Genomic DNA, 24,864 nt, shown 5'->3' with positions numbered 1-24,864 from the left:
GAGAGAGATGAATGGCTTTCACCATCACTACCTAATGGGCACATTGATACTTTTTAGCAGAACTTTAGCAAAACATATGAACGTTTCAGTGAGTGATCCGCGAGTTTCAGAAATAGTTGGTGATTTGACAAAACGTTCAGAATGCTTTGAAGAAAAAGAGTAAAATTTTTTCTCATCACTCATTCCTCTGACTTGACTTGAGTTTTATTGCAACATTTTTTTGGGGGGCGGTGTCTTCAGCAGTAACCAACAGGAAATAACACATTGACAGCCCATTTTACATGTCACCCAGTTGATTTAAATGGAGAAGAAAAATAGTGCAAGGTATAAACCAGGCAGCAAATTCACCATTTCCCCTTTTGCAATATCCCACAGCACCCCCCCCACCCCCGACCAATTTCACACCTGTGTTTTCTACAAATTGAATTAAGACAACTCACATACTTCACTAAGGATCCTTAAAAGGCATTCAAAAGAAAAGACTTCCATTCAAGCTGCCTGGATTGGGTTCAAACCCAGATTCCAGATGTGGTGGAGGATTGCTTCAACATATTGGTGCCGATTCTCAGCAAAATTACAGCTGTATTATAAGAAACTTCTAAACAAATATTAATACATAAGCAGATGACAGCTGCAAAGAGGGAAAAATGGAAAGGAAATAATACTTCTTACTTCTTTAGTCAAATCTGCACTAAACTGGGAATAATTGGGGTAAATGTTTGCCAGAAAAAAATCAACGGTAACCAGACCAATGACTGAAAAAAGGCATCATTGAGAGAGAGAAAAATACAAGAACTGAATATCTGAGGATACTGTCACGAATGGATGCGACCCCCTTTGTAAATTGTATTTTTGTGCATTTAAGTATGAATGTCAACCATCAAGTTTAAGTTTGTACTGCTATGTTCCTATTGTCAAAATGGAAGAGAGAGATCATGTGGTACAGCTTGTTCATGAGTCACACTATCCAACCTGCTGAATTTGAAACTCTAACAATTGAAGATACAGCTTGTTCATATAGTCAGCTACCGTGTGCTGCTTGGAGCCACTTCTTCCTGAGCCTTTTCCCAGACAGCTCTCTGCAAGAAGCAGAACGGTCTTCAAGCTGCATTGACTTCTTTCTCTAAGGCCTTTTCAACAAGAAAAATTAAAGAGAAGCCACACTTTGAAAAATCCAGCAAGCAACAAACCAACTCGAAGACAAGCTGCAGTAACAGCAGAAAAGGTCTGATTTCTACCCATTTCCTCTCCATCCAAAAAGGTGTCTTCAGAAATTTAGCTGTCTTCATTATCACCTTTGAAAGTGCACAGAAAAAGAAATTTGCAAGAGAAATCTCCAACAGCTCCTCCTCTATTCGGCATTTCTAATCAGTGATCTCCAATCTTTGGACTTCTTTTTGATAGTCATAGACACTAGTTTTAAATGATAAAACATATTAGCAAGTAGTTAAGATAAGTTTCTATTTAGTAAATGTCTTTGCCTTTTTTTATGCCTTTAACCTTTCCCTGAATGTTTGTAAGCATGCATGGCAAAGTTAAATCCCTTCCCGAGTTTAGGAGTGTGTTAATGAACCCTACTTCTTTGTTTTAAAATCCGTGTTGTTGAAGCGGTCATGAAGTGGATGCATTGGTGGTCATCTTCCAAGATTCTATAGATTCTGGAACAGTTCCTACAGATTGGAGGGTAGCTAATGTAACCCCACTATTTAAAAAGGGAGGTAGAGAGAAAGCAGGGAATTAGAGACCAGTCAGCCTGACGTCAGTAGTGGGGAAAATTCTAGAGTCCATTATCAAAGATTTTATAGCAGAGCAGTTGAAGGACAGTGGTAGGATGGGACAGAGTCAGCATGGATTTACGAAAGGGAAATCATGCTTGACAAATCTGCTAGAATTCTTCGAGGATGTAACTAGTAGAGTTGATGAGGGGGAGCCAATGGATGTGATTTATTTGGACTTTCAGAAGGCTTTCGACAAAGTCCCACATCAGAGATTAGCACGTAAAATTAAAGCACAAGGGATTGGGGTTGTGTATTGTGATGGATAGAAAATTGGTCAGCAGACAGGAAACAAAGAGTAGGGATAAATAGGTCTTTTTCCGAACGGCAGGCAGTGACTAGTGGGGTACCACAGGGATTGGTGCTAGGACCCCAGCTATTCACAATATATATTAATGATTTACATGAGGGAAATAAATGTAATATCTCCAAATTTGCAGACGACTCAAAATTGGGTGGGAGGGTGAGTTGTGAGGAGGATGCAGAGAGGCTTCAGGGTGATTAGGACAAGTTGAGTGAGTAGGCTAATGCATGGCAGATGCAGTATAATGTGGATAAATGTGAGGTTATCCACTTTGGTAACAAAAACAGGGAGGCAGATTATTATCTGAAAGGCTATAAACTGAGAGAGGGGAATATGCAGCGAGACCTGGATGTTCTCGTCCACCAGTCACTGAAGATAAGCATGCAGGTGCAACAGGCGGTAAAAAAGGCAAATGGTATGTTGGCCTTCATAGCGAGAGGATTTAAGTACAGAAGCAAGGATGTCTTGCTGCAGTTATACAGGGCTTTGGTGAGGCCACACCTGGAATATTGTGTGCAGTTTTGGTCTCTTTATCTGAGGAAGGATGTTCTTGCTATAGAGGGAGTGCAGCAAAGGTTTACCAGACTGATTCCTGGGATGGTGGGACTGACATATGAGGAGAGATTGAGTCGATTAGGATTATATTCGCTGGAGTTCAGAAGAGTGAGGGGGGATCTCATAGAAACCTAGAAAATTCTAACAGGACTTGACAGGGTAGATGCAGAAAGGATATTCCCGATGGTGGGGGAGTCCAGAACCAGGGTCATAGTCTAAGGATATGGGGTAAACCTTTCAGGACTGAGATAAGGAGAAAGTTCTTCACCCAGAGAGTGCTGAGCCTGTGGAATTCGCTACCACAGAAAGCAGTTGAGGCCAAAACATTGAATGTTTTCAAAAAGGAGTTAGATATAGCTCTTGGGTCTAAAGGGATCAAAGGGTATGGAGCGAAAGTCGGAACAGGCTACTGAGTTGGATGATCAGCCATGATCATAATGAATGGTGGAGTAGGCTCGAAGGGCCAAATGGCCTACTCCTGCTCCTATTTTCTATGTTTCTATGTATTATTAGGGTTTAAGGGAGGGAAAGAAATTCAATCACTAATCTAGTTACGGACTGGTGGTTGAAAAAACAGGGAAATTTTATTACAGGGAAAAAAAATTAAATTAACTGCCTGACCAGAACAATAAAGAAACTATATGATAGTTTAAACATTATTTCTAATTCTAATTCCACAAATTTGTTTTTGCTTAACTTTCACTCTTCGTTGAATCAACATATCTTCATCAAGTAATTGAGCTAGTCCAGCCATCTATGTGGTATCAGTCCATCAATACCTATCTTTTGTTAACCTGCCAATAGGCAAGCTGTGTTCTGTGTCCCCCAGAAAGTCTGGCTAAGATCTGCAAACACATCCCCTAAAAAAATTCCATGCAGCTGTACTACTAGTTTGGTCCTGAAATAAAGCAAACGCTTATGTGAGGTAGTCTTCACACATGCGCCATTTCAGGGCAAGGGAAGATAGTGTGTGCAAAAGGCAGATTTTTCAGCCTGATCATCTCAGAGAGGGGTCAAAGATCAGAAACCATCATTTGAGGTAAAGAGCCCAGTTTTTATTTAATACGGGAATGTGTGCATTAGTAAATGCAGCATAGGTAGCACCCGGCATATGTTTCTACAAAGTCTTCCAATGTGCACATGCGCATAATAAAATAAATTACAGCTGTGGCTGAAAGCTCGCAGTGTAAACAAGGGTTGGCCACTCAATCTGAGGTTGCTGATCCTGGATTACAGCCACAAAATTCTGCAAGAGCAAGATGCTAATTGTTTATTATTCCCTGAAAACATGCATTATTGTGTCTAGATTTTACTTTTCCAGGTCTTTTTAAATGTTGCTGCTGAACTTATCATATTGTCCTTAGTGTTTTCCAACAGTTGATTTTATTTAAATTTTAAATTACAAGCAATTTCCTTCCAACTGACCTTAGCATTGCATACATCTCAAAGTAGCAAAACACGCAAAAGTACTTATTTAGGAGGGATGCTAAGTTATCCATTATTTTGCCAATTTTCCAAAAATGGACAATCAAATCAGACTACACAAGCTAAACAGCCAATATAAAGTGAACAATTTAGGTATTGTTCTATTCTGGCTTGCAAGTATCCAAATAATGCTATGTCAGTTTAAGTCAGCTTGATGTTAAGGACAATGATCTAATGTATCCTTTTATTTAAAAGGCATGACATTGAATTTTCTTTGTACTTTCAGAGTACATGACACATGGACAGTGGATGCATCATCAAGTTAGGAGTAAACGTAGGAAACTTTTTAAACAATTAATCGATCTCCATTGCACACAGTAAATCAGAGAACGCAGTCCCTTTCCCACTTGCTTCTGCTGTCTTTGAGTTGCTATTTCTCTCTATTTTCTCTTCTGATTCTGTGTTTTACATTCTGCATAACTCTCCTTTTTGCTTCTATGTCCTCTTCTGCTTCTTGCTTTCGTGAATTCTTCTCCCCTACGTGGTTGGTGGGTAGGATGGCGTAGCGTGACAGATAAAGGGGTCACTAACAACTACAAGCTGCTTTTAGAATGGGGGTTGTGGGGGAAATGTGACCTTTAAGTGGATTGTTTCCCATCCCCCCAAACCCTTGCCCAATCTACATGAACGTTCTATAGTTTTTGAAGGAGTCTGCTACTTCTCAAAAATACATTTTTTTTTTAAATTCAGGCTTTTAAAATATTCAATTCACCTACATATTTTGTTCATGGTTATAATCAAATTTTCTTTTATTGGGTATAACTTTTTTCTATAATTTAGTAATGTTTTCCATTTTTGTAGCCCATTCTATTTAACTTAGGGTAGATTTTGAATATTGTTTGGCTACCCCTTCTAGCAAAGTACCCCACACTCACCCCCCTCCCTTTCCCTCCACCACCCCCCACAATGCCAAGATCTTTAAGTTCTGGCCTCATTTGAATTCACCAGGCAAGGTGAAGGGCCCCAAACAGGCAACCCGAAGCAGCTTACCAAATTGAAGACTGGAATTTAGGCCAGAGTTACTGCCAGCAAGGGAACAGGGGAAGAGTTGCAATCACAGAGGGTGTCAGCAGCTCAGGTTATCTTTGTGGGCCCCAGAGGTGCACTCCTGCTCCTCTGAGGGCAAAACAATAATTCATGGCTTACCTTTAGAGGGCTTAATCTCTTCCATCACTCATGGAACTAATCAGAGTCTACACTCTGCAAGTTCCAACCAGCTCCTACTGAAAATGGCAATCAGGGTCCTATTTACAACATAGGACCCTGATTTCTATATTAAAAGGGGGCTATTGCCTGGAACAGGTGGGCACTTTGGACAGACACTGGTAAGTTCCTTTCAAAATGGAGACAATCGAGGGCAGTTAAAATGGACCCCCTTAACTTTTAGCGTTGCCTCCATTCTCCTGTGTTAACAGTTAACATATCATTCAGCTTACAGATTAATCAGTCATCTATTTCTTTGGATGGGTTAACCCCTAAACTTCATTTAACATCATTTCAATTTAATGTACATTAACTTTGCGCATCAATTAGTTGTGTCTCTTTTTGTCCTTTACTTAGGTGTCTGCTGAGAATATCCATGATGAAACGTTCTCCGATTTCAACATGGTCCAAATCTTTCGACTCCACAACCAACAAATTTGCTCGATCTAAACTACATTCTTTATATTAAAAAAATCTGTGTAAACATGCATCTTTATAGCTATCAAAGCTGTTTTAATGAAACGTTCACCACGCAGATTTTCATCTAATAATCTGGCATCCAACACATTGCTTAATATCTGTTTATTATCACTGTTTAGCACTATGTAATTTTGGTGCGACTGTAAATCAATCATTGTTCGTTTTATTGCATTATTATAACTCAGTGTTAATGCACTCTAATGCAGTACAGCATGCAACTTTGTGTAAAACCCATCAGATGCAAGTTATAAAAGGGTAAAAAGTTGATCACATGGCTTTCAAAGCTGGGAGTAAACTTCCATCTTAAGTAAGGATTTGAGAAGCAACTCTATATCACTAAATACCAGAGGGTGGCTCAGCCACCAAGGGAAGCTTCTTGAACTAAAATCAGTTTGATCTCCAAAAATAGTAACTAGGAATTTATACGAATAGCAGACTTATTTCTAGGTCAAGTTATTATTGTCTGTGCAAAACCAGTTTAAAGTGGCCCATGAACAATAACTTGCAGTGAAGTTATGTAAAATTTGTATACTTGGGAGTACAACGCACAGTTCTAATTTCCATAATATAAAAAGGACACAGAAGCACTGGAGAAGTGCAAAAAAGATTTACAAACACGGTACCATGACTCAGTTGGTAGCACACTCACCTCCGAGTCAGAAGGCTGTGGGTTCAAGTCTCACTCCAGGATGGCACTCCGTTGCCGTACTGAGAAATTCCTGGATCACCAGAGGTGCTTTCGAATGAGATGTTTAAACCGAGGCCCCGTCTCTGCCCTCTCAGGTGGATGTAAAAGATCCCATGGCAATATTTCAAAGAAGAGTAGAGATATCCCTGGTGGCCTGGCCAATATTCATCCCTCAATCATCACCAGAAAAAGCAGATTATCTGGTCATTAACACAAGGTGGGACCTTGCATGCGCCAACTGGCTGCTGCATTTCCTACACTGCAACAGTGACTACACTTCAAAAGTACATTATTGACTGTAAAGCACCTTGGAACCTTCTGAGGTCATGAAAGTTGATATATAAATGCAAGTCTGTCTTTCTTTTTACCAGAACAGACTGATTACAGCTATCGAGAAAAATTGAACAATTTGGGATTTTTTCCTTTAGAAAAGACTTCGAGAATGCGGACGGCACAGTGGCTAGCACAGCAGCCTCACAGCTCCAGCGACCTGGGTTCGGTTCTGGGTACTGCCTGTGCGGAGTTTTCAAGTTCTCCCTGTGACCATGTGGGTTTCCACCCACAGCCAAAGACTTGCAGGTTGATAGGTAAATTGGCCATTGTAAATTGCCCCTAGTGTAGGTAGGTGGTAGGAGAATTGAGAGAAGATGGGGATGTGGTAGGGGACATGGGATTAATGTAGGATTAGTATAAATGGGTGGTTGATGGTCGGCACAGACTCGGTGGGCCGAAGGGTCTGTTTCAGTGCTGTATCTCTCTACGACTCACGCCTGAAAAAGGTCTTTAAAATTATGAATGGGTTGGACAGGGTGGATGTAGAGAGAATGTTTCCAGCTGTGGGAGAATCCAAAACTAGGGGTCATAAACACAAGATAGTTACTAATATATCCAATAGGGAAACATTCAGAGAGTAGTTAAATGTAGAACTCCACAGGAAGGCAACTAGCTCAGGTGCTTTCAAAAGGAAACTAGACAAATACATGAGAAAAGGAAACAGAAAGATATGTGGAAAGGCTGAGATAAGGTAGAGGGAATGTGAGGAGATGTGCATGGAGTATAAACACCAGCATAGAGTAGTTGAATCGAATGGCCTATTTCTGTGCTGTATATTCTATGTAATTCTATATAACTTCCAGTTTTATAAATTGGATTTAGGAGATTCTTCCTGAGACTCTGCATTCATATGTACATGGAAGACACAGCCATCTGTGGCATAGCCTGCAAAATAAATGGGTGCTTCCCCTTACTAAGCAGATCCTGCAAGTAGCTAGGCATTTGGCCACACTATGCTTACTAAAGTCTAAGAGGGAGAAATTTGCTCGAAGCAGCGCTACACAGACTTACGTCAATTTACCGGGGCAGGTAGTGCTATGGGCTGCTACTTGTGCGGTGCACATGGCGTTTTTCAATGATATTAAAGAAGGATGCTGCGCAGATCACACAGGTACCAGCTTGTGTGGGGCCTGCCTCCAGCAAATCAACATAAATCTGCGTAGCACTACACAAACAAATTTCTCCCAAGCTTTTGTTCTGCATGGCACTGCAGACTCTCTCCATTTGTACTTACATAGCTATTATATGGAAAACTTCCATACTAATGATGACTCAATAGAACAATCTTTAGTCTATCCTCCACGAGCCTGGCCATCAGCCTCAAGGCAACTTGGATGAAATACCAAAATTTCACTGGTTTCTAGGACAGCAAACCATTCTACCTTATACAATAACATATGGTTGTTAATATTCACAACAATTAAGAAATCAGAAAACCATGTTATTTATTGACACATTGGAGAACAGGGGTGTGTACAACCACTAAAGAACCAATTGATTCTGTATTGAAAGCTCGAGTTGCTCCCACGGAAAACATAAAATCCTGACCTTTCATCCGAGATACGATTCAGATCTAAAGTAGCTTGATCCAAATTTAGCTGAAAGGCGGATTCTTAACCATTAAGAGAAGCATTAATATTAAAACCTATTTGTAGAAGGAGGCTGCTGAATTACCACATCAGAATTTAATCAGAATCTTTCATCACATGCTCATTAAGATGAGAAATGCCATTCGGCCTATCTTAATTCATCCATCCAGAATAACACTACACTCCCATAGCTGCTTCCAAAATGATTCCAGATTTTCACCTTCATCGCTCTGCTCGGTAATCCATTCCAAGTGTTGAATGAAGAACCTCCTGATATCAGGCTTAAAGTTGTCGTTTATTGGTTTGAACCTGTGTCCCCTTTTCATACACAGAGTTTAATTTAAATTTCCAGATTTACCTTTTCCATTCCCTTGACTATGTTAAACACCACTATATCAGCACCTTTCAGTTAGTTACCTTCTTACCAGGTTAAGAAGTCCAAGTCTCTCCTGCCCTTCTGAATAGCACAGACCCTTGAGACTAGGGATCAGCCTTATGGCTCTTGAATGTACTGCCTTGATGGCTTGAACGCCTCCCTTGTTTCTCAGTGACCAGACTGAACAAAGCACTCAATGTGTGATCTTACCAGAGCACTGTACTGCATGAGATCAATAGAAACAAAAATCAGAAGAGTATAAAACTAGCTGCCAATTCATTACCATTTATTTTATTTTGGGCCCATTTTAAATGGATTAATGCCTCCAACTAAATAGCAGAGTTAAACATTCAGCCATTAATATCGCCAGCAGTAACCTGTGGACTAGTAAACAGAATCAAAGACTGGAGTCGTTATTTGCTGGAAAATTTTCTACCTGCTTGAACGCAAAATTCATATTGAAGTTGATCTATCCATATAAAACTGGGTGGAAAAATTTTTCTGCAGTCACAAAATCAACTAATCCAACATGGAATTAATGGGTGAGATTTTACTCACTCAAAACCCATTTAATTACAGAGTTAAAATCAAGCCCAATGCATTGTTACAATAGTCCATATCCAATGTTTGCACATGCTCAAGCCACATGAAAAATGGTTAAAAATAAAACTGCTCTACTTACAAAGGCATAAATTGTTTGTGTTTCCAAGTATGAGAAAGAAAGAACTTGCATTTCGATAACACCTTTCACATCCTCAGGATATCCCAAAGTACTTTACAGCCAATTAAGTACTTTTGAAGTGTAGTCATTGTTCTAATGCAGGAAACATGGCAACCAATATGCACACAGCAAGATCCCACAAACAACAATGAGATAAATGACCAAATTATATAGTTGAGTGACAAATATTTACCAGCAGAACTTACCTGTTCTGCTGCAAATAGTACCACAGATACTTTATGTCCACCTGAGAGAGCAGACAGGGCTTTGTTTTTACATCTCATCCAAAAAAAAACACCTCCTCCAACAGTTGCAGCACTCCTTCAGTACTGCACTGAAGTGTCACCTTAGATCACATGGTGAAGTCTTTGGAGTGGGATTGAATACACAACTTCCTGACTCAGAGACCAGAATGCTACCACTGAGCTAAGGTTGACATTTAATTAAATATTCCAAATACAATGGATTGTGCAATGGTTCCTTTTACATTACAGATGCTTGTATGAGTAAACTATTAACTCAACGTTCAAATTTTATAACATTAAATCATATCAACATCATTCTGCACTTCATTAGGTGGATAGTTGCCCACAATGTGCTTGTAAAACATAATGCTTACAATAAATAAAGTATGTAGACATTTGTGAAACACAAAATCCACTTCAGATGCTTCATTCATACAATATAAACAAAAGCAAGATGCACAGTATATGAGTGCCACATGTAACATATGATTCAAGATGCTCAACAGACACGCCTTAGTTTTAGTGCTAAGTTGGCGCTCATGTCGACCTTCCAGTTGAAATGTGAATCGGGAAAATATTGCAGCCAACAGAACAGCCACAAGATAAAGATGCACAGCATAAGACTTTGCCAAAAGGGAAAAAATCAAAAAAAAGGTATGCTATATAAAACAATTATACCTGGCTTGATCGAACTGAATGGCGGAGCAGGCTCGACGGGCAGCTTGGCCTACTCCTGCTCCTATGTGCCTATATTGATTGAAATTTAGCGGAAGTTCCATTGACTTATTTTTTTTAATCAAAGCAAATATAGCAGTGGAAACAGCGTTCCTTAGAGACACAAACATGTGTAAACTGATAAAGTAGTGCAATCTACATTAGTGCACAGCTAACAGTTTAAAAATGAACTCTAAGTAGAAAAGCATGATGGTACATTTTTCACGATACATGACATATCTGGTTGCAACACTCCTTTCACTGAAATGTTTTTTTAAACAGATGTTATATGAGGACAGGGCTGTGTAATGAATTACCACACTCTACTTTTCCAGCTGGGACACTTATGGGGTCATTTTTGAGAAGATGTTCTTGCAACGTGGAGCCTCGCTAGCTGTGAGCATACAACGTAATATCATACATGCTATCTCCAGCCCAGGCTCACATCTAGAAAGGTCGCATGCCAGCAGTAGAACCTCACAGAATGACCAGCAGGAGGAGACGACCTTCAGCCTCTCTCCAATGGCAGTAAATGTCCTAGTGCAGTAAGTTTGAGTGGTCTCAATCTAGTTCCTTGTGGCAGAAAGCAGCCCCAATTGACAATCCTCTTCTGAAAGGCTTTTAACAGTTGATGGTATGGGGAATGGACAAAAATCATACGCTCTGGCCATCGAGTCATAATGGCACAGAAGGAGGCCATTCATCCCATCGAGTCTATGCTGACTCTCTGTCGAGTAATCCAGTAAGTTCCATTCCCCCACTCTATCCCAGCAGCCCTGCAAGTTTATTTCCCTCCAGTGCCCATCCAAGTTCCTTTTAAAATCTTTGATCATCTCCACTTACACCACCCTCCTAGGCAGAGGTCTAGTTTATTACCACTCACTGCACAAAAAAAGTTCTTGTTCACATTCCCCCCTGCATCTCTCGCCCAAAGACTGAAATCTGTGTCCCAAAACTAATGCAAACAGCTACCTGCTATAAGCCAATCATAATCTAGTACACCTCTATCAAATCTCCCCTCTATCTCCAAGGAGAAAAACTCAGATTCTTCAACCTAACCTTGTAGCTAAAATCCCTCATCTCTGGAACCATTCTGGTAAATCTCCTCTGCACCGTCTCCAGGACCCTCACATGCTTTCTAAAGTGTGGTGACCAGAACTGGACGCAATACTCTAGTTGTGGCCTAACCAGAGCTTTATAAAGGTTAAGCATAACTTCCATGCTTTTGTACTCAATAACTCTATTTATGAAGCTCAAGATCCTATATGCTTTGCTAATTAATCTATCAATATGTCACATTCAAAGATCTATGCACATGAACCTCTAGGTTCCTCTATCCCTGCACACCCTTTAGAACTGTGCCAGTAAGTCTATATTGTCTCTTCCTATTCCTTTTGTCAAAATGCATCACCTCACGTTTCTCTATTAAATTCTATCTGCCACTTGTCTGCCCATTCTGCTAGCCTATCTATGTCCCATTGCAGTTTAATGAGTTTGTTTTTCAGGACTAATACATTGAAAAGCTTCATTTATTGCTATTTACCGTCTATCAAGTAGGCGATGGTGTAGTGGTATTATCACTGGACTAGTAACCCAGAGACCCGGAATATTTCTCTGGGGACATGAGTTCGAATCCCACCACAGCAGAAGGTGGAATTTGAATTTAATTAATAAATTTGGAATTAAAAGCTAGTCTAATAAAACCATCGTCAATTGTTGTAAAAACCCATCTAGTTCACTAATGTCCTTTAGCAAAGGAAATCTGCTGTCCTTACCTGGTCTGGCCTACATGTGACTCCAGACCCACAGCAATGTGGTTAACTCTTACATGCCCTCTGAAATGGCCTAGCAAGCCACTCAGTTGTACCTAACCGCTACGAAGTCAATAAAAAAAGGAATGAAACCGGACGGACCACCCGGCTTCGACCTAGGCACCGGAAACAACAATGGCAAACCCAGCCCTTTCGACCCTGCAAAGTCCTCCTTACTGACATTTGGGAGCTTGTGCCAAAGTTGGGAGAGCTGTCCCACAGACTAGTCAAGCAACAGCCTGACATAGTCATACTCATGGAATCATACCTTACAGACAATGTCCCAGACACTGCCATCACCATCCCCGGGTATGTCCTGTCCCACCGGCAGGACAGACCCACCAGAGGTGGTGGTACAGTGGGACACAGTAGGGAGGGAGTTGCCCTGGGAGTCCTCAACATCGACTCCGGACCCCATGAAGTCTCATGGCATCAGGTCAAACATGGGCAAGGTAACCTCCTACCACCCTCCCTCAGCTGATGACTCAGTACTCCACCATGTTGAACACCACTTGGAGGAAGCACTGAGGGTGGCAAGGGCACAAAATGTACTCTGGGTGGGGGACTTCAATGTCCATCACCAAGAGTGGCTCGGTAGCACCACTACTGACAGAGCTGGCCGAGTCCTAAAGGACATAGCTGCTAGACTGGGTCTGCGGCAGGTGGTGGGGGAACCAACACGAGGGAAAAACATACCTGACCTCGTCCTCACCAATCTGCCTGCTGCAGATGCTTCTGTCCATGACTGTATTGGTAGGAGTAACCACCGCACAGTCCTTGTGGAGACAAAGTCCCGCCTTCACATTGAGGATACCGTCCATCGTGTTTTTTATTTCGAGATACAGCACTGAAACAGGCCGGTGTTGTGTGGCACTATCACCGTGCTAACTGGGATAGATTTCGAACAGATCCAGCAATGCAAAACTGGACATCTATGAGGCGCTGTGGGCCATCAGCAGCAGCAGAATTGTACTCAACCACAATCTGTAACCTCATGGCCCGGCATATCCCCCACTCTACCATTACCATCAAGCCAGGAGACCAACCCTGGTTCAATGAAGAGTGCCAAATGGCGTAAGCAGCATGCGATAGACAGAGCTAAGTGATCCCATAACCAACAGATCAGATCTAAGCTCTGCAGTCCTGCCACATCCAACCGTGAATGGTGGTGGACAATTAAACAACTAACTGGAGGAGGTGGCTCCACAAATATCCCTATCCTCAACGATGGGGGAGCCCAGCACTTCAGTGCGAAAGATAAGGCTGAAGCATTTGCAACAATCTTCAGCCAGAAGTGCCGAGTTGATGATCCATCTTGGCCTTCTCCTGAAGTCCCCAGCATCACAGATGCCAGACTTCAGCCAATTTGATTCACTCCACGTGATATCAAGAAACGACTGAAGGTACTGGATACTGCAAAAGCTATGGGCCCTGACAATATTCCGGCAATAGTACTGAAGACCTGTGCTCCAGAACTTGCCGCGCCCCTAGCTACGCTGTTCCAGTACAGCTACAACACTGGCATCTACCCTGCAATGAGGAAAATTGCCCAGGTATGTCCTGTACACAAAAAGCAGGACAAGTCCAACCCGGCCAATTGCCACCCCATCAGCCTACTCTCAATCATCAGTAAAGTGTCATCACCAGGAAGGTGTCATCAACAGTGCCATCAAGTGGCACTTGCTTAGCAATAACCTGGTCAGTGACGCTCAGTTTGGGTTCCGCCAGAGTCACTCAGCTCCTGACCTCATTACAGCCTTGGTTCAAACATGGACAAAAGAACTGAACTCAAGAGGTGAGGTGAGAGTGACGGCCCTTGACATCAAGGCAGCATTTGACCGAGTATGGCATCAAGGAGCCCTAGCAAAACTGAGGTCAATGGGAATCAGGGGGAAAGCCCTGGAGTCATACTTAGCGCAAAGGAAGATTGTTGTGGTTGTTGGAGGTCAATCATCTGAGCTCCAGGACATCACTGCAGGAGTTCCTCAGGGTAGTGTCCTGGGCCCAACCATCTTCAGCTGCTTCATCAATGACCTTCCTTCAATCATAAGGTCAGAAGTGGGGCTGTTTGCTGATGGTTGCACAATGTTCAGCACCATTCGTGACTACTCAGATACTGAAGCAGTCCGTGTAGAAATGCAGCAAGACCTGAACAATATCCAGGCTTGGGCTGATAAGTGGCAAGTAACATTTGTGCCACACAAGTGCCAGGCAATGACCATCTCCAACAGGAGAGAATCTAACCATCTCCCCTTGACATTCAACAGCATTACCATCGCTGAATCCCCCACTATCAACATCCTAGGGGCTACCATTGACCAGAAACTGAACTGGAGTAGCCATAGAAATACCGTGGCTGCAAGAGCAGGTCAGAGGCTAGGAATCCTGAGGCGAGTAACTCACCTCCTGACTCCCCAAAGCCTGTCCACCATCTATAAGGCACAAGTCAGGAGTGTGGTAGAATACTCTCCACTTGCCTGGATGGGTGCAGCTCCAACAACATTCAAGAAGCTCAACACCATCCAGGACAAAGCAGCTTGCTTGATTGGCACCCCATCTACAAACATTCACTCCCGGCACCACCGACACACAGTGGCAGCAGTGTGTACCATCTACAAGATGCACTGCAGAAATGCACCAAGGCTCCTCAGACAGCACCTTCCAAACCTGCGACCTCTACCAACTAGAAGGACAAGGGCAGCAAATACATGGGAACACCACCACCTGCAAGTTCCCCTCCAAGTCACACACCATCCTGACTTGGAACTATATCACCGTTCCTTCACTGTCGCTGGGTCAAAATCCTGGAACTCCCTTCCTAACAGCACTGTGGGTGTACCTACCCCAAATGGACTGCAGCGGTTCAAGAAGGCAGCTCACCACCACCCTCTCAAGGGCAATTAGGGATGGGCAATAAATGCTGGCCTCGCCAGCGACGCCCACATCCCATGAATGAATAAAAAAAAATATCAAGGGTGGGATAAACCTCATGCACATAGATCAGGAGCCTCACTTCTACAAGTCAAAATGGTGAATCGTTCCCTTGAGAGTTTCAATGTTTTTTTTGCCACTGGTGGAAGCATTGATCCATGAACAATTTTTGTGTGATCATGCCAGATAATAAGATGCAATTTTTATTTATCTCCCTTCAAAACTGGTCATATTCACAAGCGCAGCATCTTTTCCCACATTCTGACTCTGGTCTCTGCGACTCTAAAGATCAACCATGCAGAGTTCACTGTACCGTCACAATAAAGGAATGCATCATTTATAAATTACTTTAACTCATGGGAAAAATACTGCAGGCAATCAGATATTGTAGAACCATAGAATGGCTACAGCACAGGAGGCGGCCATTTGGTCCGTCATGCCCATGTCAGCTCTCTGCAAGAGCAGCTTACCTACTCCCGCTCCCTACCTTTTCCCCGTAGCCCTGCAAAATTTTTCGCTTCAGGCAATTTTCCAGATCTCTTTTGAAGGCCTTGATTGAACCTGCCTCACCACACTTTCAGGCAGTGCATTCCAGATTCTAACCACGTGCTGCGCAAAAATGTTTTCCCTCATGCCGACATCGCTTCTTTTGCCAATCACCTTAAATCTGTGCTCGCTGGTACTGGATCCTTCAGCTAATGGGAACAGTTTCTCCCTATCTACTCTGTCCAGACCCCTCATGATTTTGAAAACCTCTATCAAATGTCTGCTTAATCTTCCCTTCCTAAGGACAACAGCACCAGTTTCTCCAATCTATCCACATAACTGAAGTTTCTCATCCCTGGAACCATTCTCGTGAATCTTTTCTGCACCCTGTCTCATGCCTTCACATCATTCCTAAGGTGTGTTCGCATGCAGCAGGGGAATGGTAATGTCATGGAATAAGAGGCCAAATACAATGATAAATAGGCAAAGGGCTGGACCTACAGAGGGAAGTGGCACCAGGAAGAAGGATACGGCTCCGCGAAGGGGGAAGCGGCTTGTGAAGAAGCAAGTGGCTTTGTGAAGAGGGAAATCATAACATGATGAAGGAAGTGGAAGCCAAAGGAGAGCTACAAGCACATGGTGCTTGTCCCGCATCAACTAACTATCATTTGTAATTTGGTAGGTGAAGAATTGTCAAAGTAAAGCAATATTTAATCTTTATATGGCTTCATCCATTAGACTTTTCAAACGCATGCACTTCAATTTTCTATTATTTGTTCGATTCTTGGAAGTCGTCAGAAAACAAAGCCAATCATTCAACATCGTACAGAGTATAGACTTCCAGGATTCTAATTTGGTGGGCATTGAGAGATAAAGCAATCCTTAACTGGAGGAAAAGAAGATTAAAACCAAGAGTTTTGGGTTGGGTTCCCTGATGACAGAATTGAGAACTTTTCACCTATTTTTAGCACAATGGGTACCATGGAGGAGCTTACAAGGCTGAAATTGAACCAAAGGATTCTGATTAAATCAAAAACCACAAGAGTGCTGGTTCAGCATAATATGGAAGACTGCAAGGCTGTGAACTCTCTACATCTGCCATACCATATGCCTATTAGGTAAAAGACAAAATTGAACAGATACAATTCATAGACCTTTATAATTGGACTGCTATAAGGAGACTGAGTGGGCTGAGAGTGTTAAAAAGAAGCATCTCTTTTAATCCTGCCTTTAAAACTCAAACATTTAAAACAAATGACCGTTTATTTTAACATATTTTCATTTTTTTCTATTTGTATATTTGTTCAAGATCTTGATCAAGATCTTGGCATTCTGGTCTAATGGGCATTAGCAGAATGGCCAGATTGTGTACAGGAGAAGAATTAATGAAGTGCCATAATCATGGATATTGGCAATTGACTATTTTAAAATCAACTTCCCATACAGTTGGCTTAGTAATACTTCAAAAATAAAACTGTCAGCGCAGTCTTTAAACAAAAAAATCAAACTTACAGAAGTAGGCTGCAGAAATGGATGCTAATGTTAATCTGCAACATTTTATACTTGTTTTTAATAATGATGATGATGGTGATGATGAGCCTCATCTATAAGCTACAAAAGAACTTTTGGAACAAGAACATCTTTAGACACAACAGGCCCAATTTTAACTCTCTCAAAACACATTCACTTTCAGAATCAAACCCAGTGAAACAAGTCTGTTCTTTTTTTCACCTATCAATCTTACCTGTCCACCTTCTCACTTCTCCCTTAATTCCTTCTCCACCCAGTAATATATCCAATTATCACCCAACCTCATTTATGAGGTCAACATCAAAGATCTTCCCTGGTTAACTTCTTCCATAACTAATTAAGCTACCAAGGACTTTCCTTCATATGCCTAATTTATTAATATTTAACTTGTTTCCCCTGGCATTTGAACTCTTTATCGCAGTGGACAATTTTGTTAGTCCCCTTCGTAATTTTAAAAACTTAAGTAGGTCATCTCTTTTTCAAAGAAAGCCAGCTCAAGTTTCTTAATCTTCCTTCATAACTAAAATCATCTTCATTGCTTTCTTAAGTGCGTTCTCTCATACACAATAAGATCCTTCCTATGTTTAGGTAACTAGAACTGCACAGTGCCCCAGATCTTTCCCTCATCAGTAGACAAAGCTAATGTAATACTCAATGCTGCAATCCCAAAATCAGAATGGGAACACACTAAACATGACAACCAGACTCCAGAATACTGTGAGCAATGCTGCAGGAGTTCAGCTAGTTATTGAACGACGTAGAAAATTCAGCAGAACAAATCCAATCCGGCCAATTACCACCCCATCAGTCTACTCTCAATCATCAGCATGGGAGGTATCGTCAAAAGCACCATCAAGTGGCACTTACTCAGCAATAACCTGTTCAGCGATGCTCAGATTGTGTTCTGCCAGAGCCACTCAACTCCAAACCTCATTGCAGCCCTGGTCCAAACATGGACAAAAGGGCTGAATTCCAGAGAGGAGGTGACAGTGACTGCTCTTGACACCAAGGCAGCATTTGACTGAGTATGGCATTGAGAAATCCTAGCAAAAATGAAGCCAATGAGAATCAGGGGAAAGTCTCCACTGGTTGGAGTCATACCTAGCACAAAGGAAGATGGTTGTAAGAGGCCAAAGCAGGTGTTCTTCAGGATATGTCCGAAGCCCAACCATCTTCAGCTGCTTCATCAATGACCTTCCCTCCATCATAATGTCAAAAGTGAGGATGTTCACTAATGATTGCATAATGCTCAGCACCATTCGCAACTCTTCAGATACTGAAGCAGTGTGTGCCCGCATGCAGCAAAACCTGGACAACATTCAGGCTTGGGCTGATAAGTGGCAAGTAATAATCGCGCCACACAAATGCCACGCAATGACCATCGCCAACAAGAGAGAATCCAACTATCTCGCCTTGATGTTCAATGGCATTACCATTGCTGAATCCCCCACCATCAGCATCCTGGGGGCTTACCATTGACCAGAAACTTAACTGGACCAGCCAACAAGAGCAGGTCAGAGGCTGGGAATTTTGCAGCCAGTAACCCACCTACTGACTCCCCAAAGCCTGTCCACCATCTACAAAGTACAAGTCAGGAGTGTGATGGAATACTTTCCACTTGCCTGGAAAGGTGCAACTCCAGCAACACTCACGAAGCTCAACACCATTCAGGACAAAGCAGCCCACTTAATCAGCACCTTCAACATTCACTCCCTCCATCGCCACACAGTGGCAGCAGTGTGTTCCATATACAAGATGCACTACAACAACTCACAAGGCTTCTTCAACAGCACCTTCCAAACTTGTGACCTCTACCACCTCGAAGGACAAGGGCAGCAGATGCGTGGGAACACCACTGTTCTATTATCTCTTTCTAGACTAATACAAACAAAGCTGAAGGGCAGGCATAAAGGTTTTGAATGCAGAGCTTTAATGGAGACTTGTTGCTTCAGCTTACACATGCTAACTGACTGTGCACAAGAATTAAATCATGTGATGACATACATATTAGCATAAACACTCATTTCAATGATTATATTTAACATACTGACAAATGCACTATCACAACAACCACCAGCTGCAAATACCCCTCCGAGCCGCACACCATCCTGACTTGGAATTACATCACCGTTCATTCACTATCACTGGGTCAAAAACCTGGAACTCCTTCCCTAATAGCACTGTGGGTGTATCTACACTACATAGATTGCAGCAGTGCAAGAAGGCAGCGCACTGCCACCTTCTCAAGGGAAATTAGAGATGGGCAATAACTGCTGGCCTTGCCAGCGATGCTGAAATCCCACGAAAGAATAAAGAAAAAATGATTTAACTACATTTGTTCGGAAAATTTTTCTTACATAAAGTCTTGACTTTATTATTTTTGTTCAAGGAATAATCTCACATTGTCACATAATCCAACACAGCTACCTTGTATGTTTTTGCCAAGATCTGCATGGATAGCATTGCCCAATCAACAAGCTTACACGCTCATTAGGTTATTAAAAATACAATGTTCAATATAGATTACAGTTATACTTCTAAATCTTATTGCTGCAAGTAACATTTGCACCACACAAGTGCCAGGCAATGACCATCTCAAACAAGAGAGAATCTAACCATCTCCCCTTGATGTTCAATGGCATTATCATCACTGCATCTCCCACGATCAACATCCAGGAGATCACTATTGACCAGCCACATAAATGTTGTGGCTTCAAGGGCAGGTCAGAGGCTGGGAATTCTGTGGCGAGTAACTCACCTCCTGTCTCCCCAAAGCCTGTCCACCATCTACAAGGCACAAGTCAGGAGTGTGATGGAATACTCTCCACTTGCCTGGATGGGTGCAGCTCCAACAGCATTCAAGAGGCTTGACCCCTTCGAGGATAAAGCAGCCCGCTTGATTGGCACCCCATCCACCACCTTCAACATTCACTCCCTCCACTACCGACTCACTGTGGCAGCAGTGTGTACCATATACAAGATACACTGCAGCGATGCACCAAGGCTCCTTCAACAGCACCTTCCAAATCCACAAACTCTACCACCTAGAAGGACAAGGGCAGTAGATGCATGGGAACACCACCACCTGCAAGTTCCCTTCCAAGCTACGCATCATCCTGATTTGGAACTATATTACCGTTCCTTCACTGTCACTCGGTCAAAATCCTGGAACTTCCTTCCCAGCAGCACTGTGGGTGTATCTACACCCCAAGGACTGCAGCAGTTCAAGAAGGCAGCTCACCACCACCTTCTGAAGGGCCGTTAGGGATGGGCAATAAATGCTGGTATAGCCAGCGACGCCCATATCCCCCGAAGGAATATGAAAAAAATGTGGTCTTTTGCTTGCAAGCAAAGTTTGCAGTTTTAGGCCTGTTGTTTGACATTTGACTTGGTTGATGGACCTATTGAAAACCAAGAAATATACAATTCCTGGTCAACTAGAAATTTTTTTTAAAAGAGTTTTTTTTAAAGATTAAGTGTGCTAGGCATTGTTATTTTCTGGTTTCTAAATAGTAAGCTGGTAAAATAGTGAAACCCACATCAAAGTAAGGAGATTTTCCATCTAGCTGATGTTCCTTTCAGCTCCATTTTCTAGTCGTATGCAAGATAAAACAAAGAACTGACCTGGGGTTCAGAGAATACTTGTTGAATACTGTTTATTGGACCATATGGTACACCACTACCTTCAAACAGTTCCAACCAGTCTTGTGTTGTCTTGTCTAGAAATCTAAGCAAAAAAGATTTTTGTGGTTTAAACATGATGTACTGATTTTGAAACTGTACAGCAGTATATCACTTAATTTGCAGTAGCCAGCAATAAAATAAAGATACACATTTCTTTGCAAAACTAAACTCTGCCCTGAGGCTGTGAGAGATGATATTCTCCAGATCAGACATTTCCTTGATATGAATGCAACCAAAATTTTACAATGCAAGCAGAAATATTTTATCTACAGGAACTTAAATATTTTTATGAAGCTGCTTAATTTTATCTTTCATAAATGTTATTCCAAAGACAAATATTCATATTTGAAGTGAAACACAACAGTTTTTCAAAGCTGGGGGGAAGAAACTCAAATACATATAGGTTTTAACAAAAATTCCAGAGCTGTATTTAGGCCTCTGTATCTGGAGGCTGTGTAAATGATAAGAAAATTACTTTGATATTAAAAATTACAATCCAAAATAAAGTTGAGGAGTTATAAATCTCAGGGCAGTACAGGAAACAGGCATTTTGCTGCACAGTGAAACATCCATTATCCTGACAGGAGAGTTGGTAACTGGAGGACACAGATTTAAGGTAATTAACAAAAGAACCGAGCGAAAATTAGGAGAAACATTTTTATGCAGTGTGTTGTTGTGATCTGCAATGCACTGCATGAAAGGGTGGTGGAAGCAGATACAACAGTAATTTTCAATAGGGAATTGGATATATACTAGATAAGGAAAAATCTGCAAGCCTATGGCTAAAGAGGAAGGGAGTAGAACTAATTGAATAGCTCTTTCAAAGAGCCAAGACAGGCCTAATGGGCTGAATGGCCTCATTCTGTACTGTATGTTTCTATGATCCTCAATCCAATCATCTGCCAGAATTTTTGTAGGATAAAGCCTTGCATAAGATGTCATCTTATTGTACAGGCTTGTCTGCCTTGACCTCTCCCTAGCCGACATAATTCTAGCAATCACAGAATTGATACAGCGCAGAAGGAAGCCATTTGGCCCATCACTATTGGACCTGCTCTCCGAATGAGGAGAGGTGGTGGTGTAGTGTAGTGTTATTGTCACTGGACTAGTAACCCAGAGACTGAGGATATTGCTCTGGGGACATGGGTTCAAAGCCCATCACAGCAGAAGGTGGAATTTAAATTCAATTAATAAATCTGGAATTAAAAGCTAGTCTAATGATGGCCATGAAACCATTGTTGATTGTTGCAAAAAAAAACATCTGGTTCACTAATGTCCTTTAGGGAAGGAAATCTGCTGTCCTTACCTGGTCTGGCCTACATGTGACTCCAGACCCACAGCAATACGGTTGACTCTTACATTCTCTCTGAAATGGCCTAGCGAGCCACTCAGTTGTATTTAACTGCTACAAAGTCAATAAAAAGGAATGAAACCGGACGGACCACCCGGCATTGACCTAGGCACCTGAAACAACGATGGCAAACCCAGTTCTGTTGATCCTGCAAATTCTCCTTACTAACATCTGGGGGCTTGTGCAAAAGTTGGGAGAGCTGTCCCACAGACTAGTCAAGCAACAGCCAGACACAGTCATACTCACAATCATACTTGACAGATAATGTCCCAGACACTGCCATAACCATCCCCGGGTATGTCCTGTCCCACCGGGAGGACAGACCCAGCAGAGGTGGCGGCATCGTGGTATTCAGCCAAGTGGGAGTTGCCCTGGGAGTCCTCAACATTGACTCTGGGCCCCATGAATTCTCATGGCATCAGGTCAAATGTGGGCAAGGAAACATCCTGCTGATTACCACCTACCATCCTCCCTCAGTTGACGAGTCAGTACTCCTCCATGTTGAACACCACTTGGAGGAAGCACTGAGGGTGGCAAGGGCACAGAATGTACTCTGGGTGGGGGACTTCGATGTCCATCACCAAGAGTGGCTCGGTAGCACCACTATTGCCGAGTCCTAAAGGACGTAGTTGCTAGACTGGGGCTGCGGCAGGTGGTGAGGGAACCAAGAGGGAAAAACATACTTGACCTCGTACTCACCGCAGATGCATCTGTCCATGACTGTATTGGTAGGAGTGATCACCACACAGTCCTTGCGGAGAAGAAGTCCTGCCTTCATGTTGAGGAAACCCTCCATCGTGTTGTGTGGCACTACCACCGTGCTAAATGGGATAGATTTTGAACAGATCTAGCAATGCAAAACTGGGCATCCATGAGGTGCTGTGGGCCATCAGCAGCAGCAGCAGAATTGTATTCAACCACAATCTGTAACCTCATGGCCCGGCATATCCCCCACTCTACCATCATCATCAAGCCAGGAGACCAACTCTGGTTCAATGAAGAGTGCAGGAGGGCATGTCAGGAGCAGCACCAGGCATACCTCAAAATGAGGTGTCAACCTGGTGAAGCTACAACAACAGGACTACTTGCATGCCAAACTGCATAAGCAGCATGCGACAGACAGAGTTAAGCCATCCCACAACCAACGGATCAGATCCAACCTCTGCAGTCCTGCCATATCCAGCCATGAATGGTGGTGGACAATTAAACAACTAACTGGAGGAGGTGGCTCCAAAAATATCCCCATCTTCAGTGATGGGGGAGCCCATCACATCAGTGCGAAAGATAAGGCGGAAGCATTTGCAACAATCTTCAGTCAGGACTGCCGGGTTGATGATCCATCTCGGCCTCCTCCTGAAGTCTCCAGCATCACAAATGCCAGATTTCAGCCAATTCGATTCACTCCGCATGCTATCAAGAAACAACTGAAGGCACTGGATACTGCAAAGGTTTTGGGCCCTGGCAATAGTCTTGAAGACCTGTGCTCCAGAACTTGCCACGCCCCTAGCCAAGCTGTTCCAGTACAGGTACAACATTGGCATCTACCCTGCAATGTGGAAAGTTGCCCAGGTATGTCCTGTACACAAAATACAGGACAAGTCCACCTCGGCCAATTACCGCCCCATCAGTCCACTCTCAATCATCAGTAAACTGAAGGAAGGTGTCATCAACAGTGCCATCAAGCAGCACTTGCCTAGCAATAACCTGGTCAGTGACGCTCAGTTTGGGTTCCGCCAGGGCCACTCAGCTCCTGACCTCATTACAGCCTTTGTCCAAACATGGACAATAGAGGTGAGGTGAGAGTGACTGCCATTGACATGAGGCAGCATTTGACTGAGTATGGCATCAAGGAGCCCTAGCAAAACTGAAGTCAATGAGAGTCAGGGGGAAAACTCTCCGCTGGATGGAGTCATACCTAGCGCAAAGGAGAATGATTGTGGTTGTTGGAGATCAATCATCTGAGCTCCAGGACATCACTGCAGGAGTTCCTCAGGGTAGTATCCTGGGCCCAACCATCTTCAGCTGTTTCATCAATGACCTTCCTTCAATCATGAGGTCAGAAGTGGAGATGTTCGCTGATGATTGCACAATGTTCAGCACCATTCGCAACTCCTCAGATACTGAAGCAGTCACTTAGAAATGCAGCAAGACCTGGACAATATCCAGGCTTGTACTGATAAGTGGCAAGTAACATTCGCGCCACACAAGTGCCAGGCAATAACCATCTCCAACAAGAGAGAATTTAACCATCTCACTTTGACATTTAATGGCATTACCATCGCTGAATCCCCCACTAACAACATCCTAGGGATTACCATTGACCAGAAACTGAACTGAAGTAGCGATAGAAATACCGTGGCTACAAGAGCAGGTCAGAGGCTAGGAATCCTGCGGCGAGTAACTCACCTCCTGACTCCCTAAAGCCTGTCCACCATCTACAAGTCACAAGTCAGGAGTGTGATGGAATACTCTCCACTTGCCTGGATGGGTGCAGCTCCAACAACACTCAAGAAGCTCGACGCCAAACAGGACAAAGCAGCCCGCTTGATTGGCACCCCATCTACAAACATTCACTCCCTCCACCACCGATGCACTGTGGCAGC

At 42.8% G+C, this 24,864-nt stretch overlaps 1 protein-coding gene across 6 annotated transcripts in view; it reads right to left on the bottom strand.

The window, feature by feature from the left end:
* sugct (succinyl-CoA:glutarate-CoA transferase) overlaps positions 1 to 24,864 on the bottom strand; it is a 601,965-nt gene that overhangs the window by 321,813 nt on the left and 255,288 nt on the right. For all 6 annotated transcript variants that reach the window (XR_010975076.1, XR_010975077.1, XM_068032238.1 and 3 more), the window contains one exon: positions 20,851 to 20,953. Coding sequence is in view for 4 of the 6 variants with exons in the window: in XM_068032238.1 (XP_067888339.1) it covers positions 20,851 to 20,953 (103 nt within the window). In the remaining 2 variants the exon portion in view is untranslated. The remainder of the gene's footprint in view (positions 1 to 20,850; positions 20,954 to 24,864) is intronic.

This window comes from Heterodontus francisci, chromosome 5 (assembly GCF_036365525.1).
Source record: "Heterodontus francisci isolate sHetFra1 chromosome 5, sHetFra1.hap1, whole genome shotgun sequence".
NCBI classification, from domain to species: Eukaryota; Metazoa; Chordata; class Chondrichthyes; order Heterodontiformes; family Heterodontidae; genus Heterodontus; species Heterodontus francisci.
The sequence above is the reverse complement of the archived record's forward strand: the minus strand, read 5'-3'. Positions and strand labels throughout refer to the sequence as shown.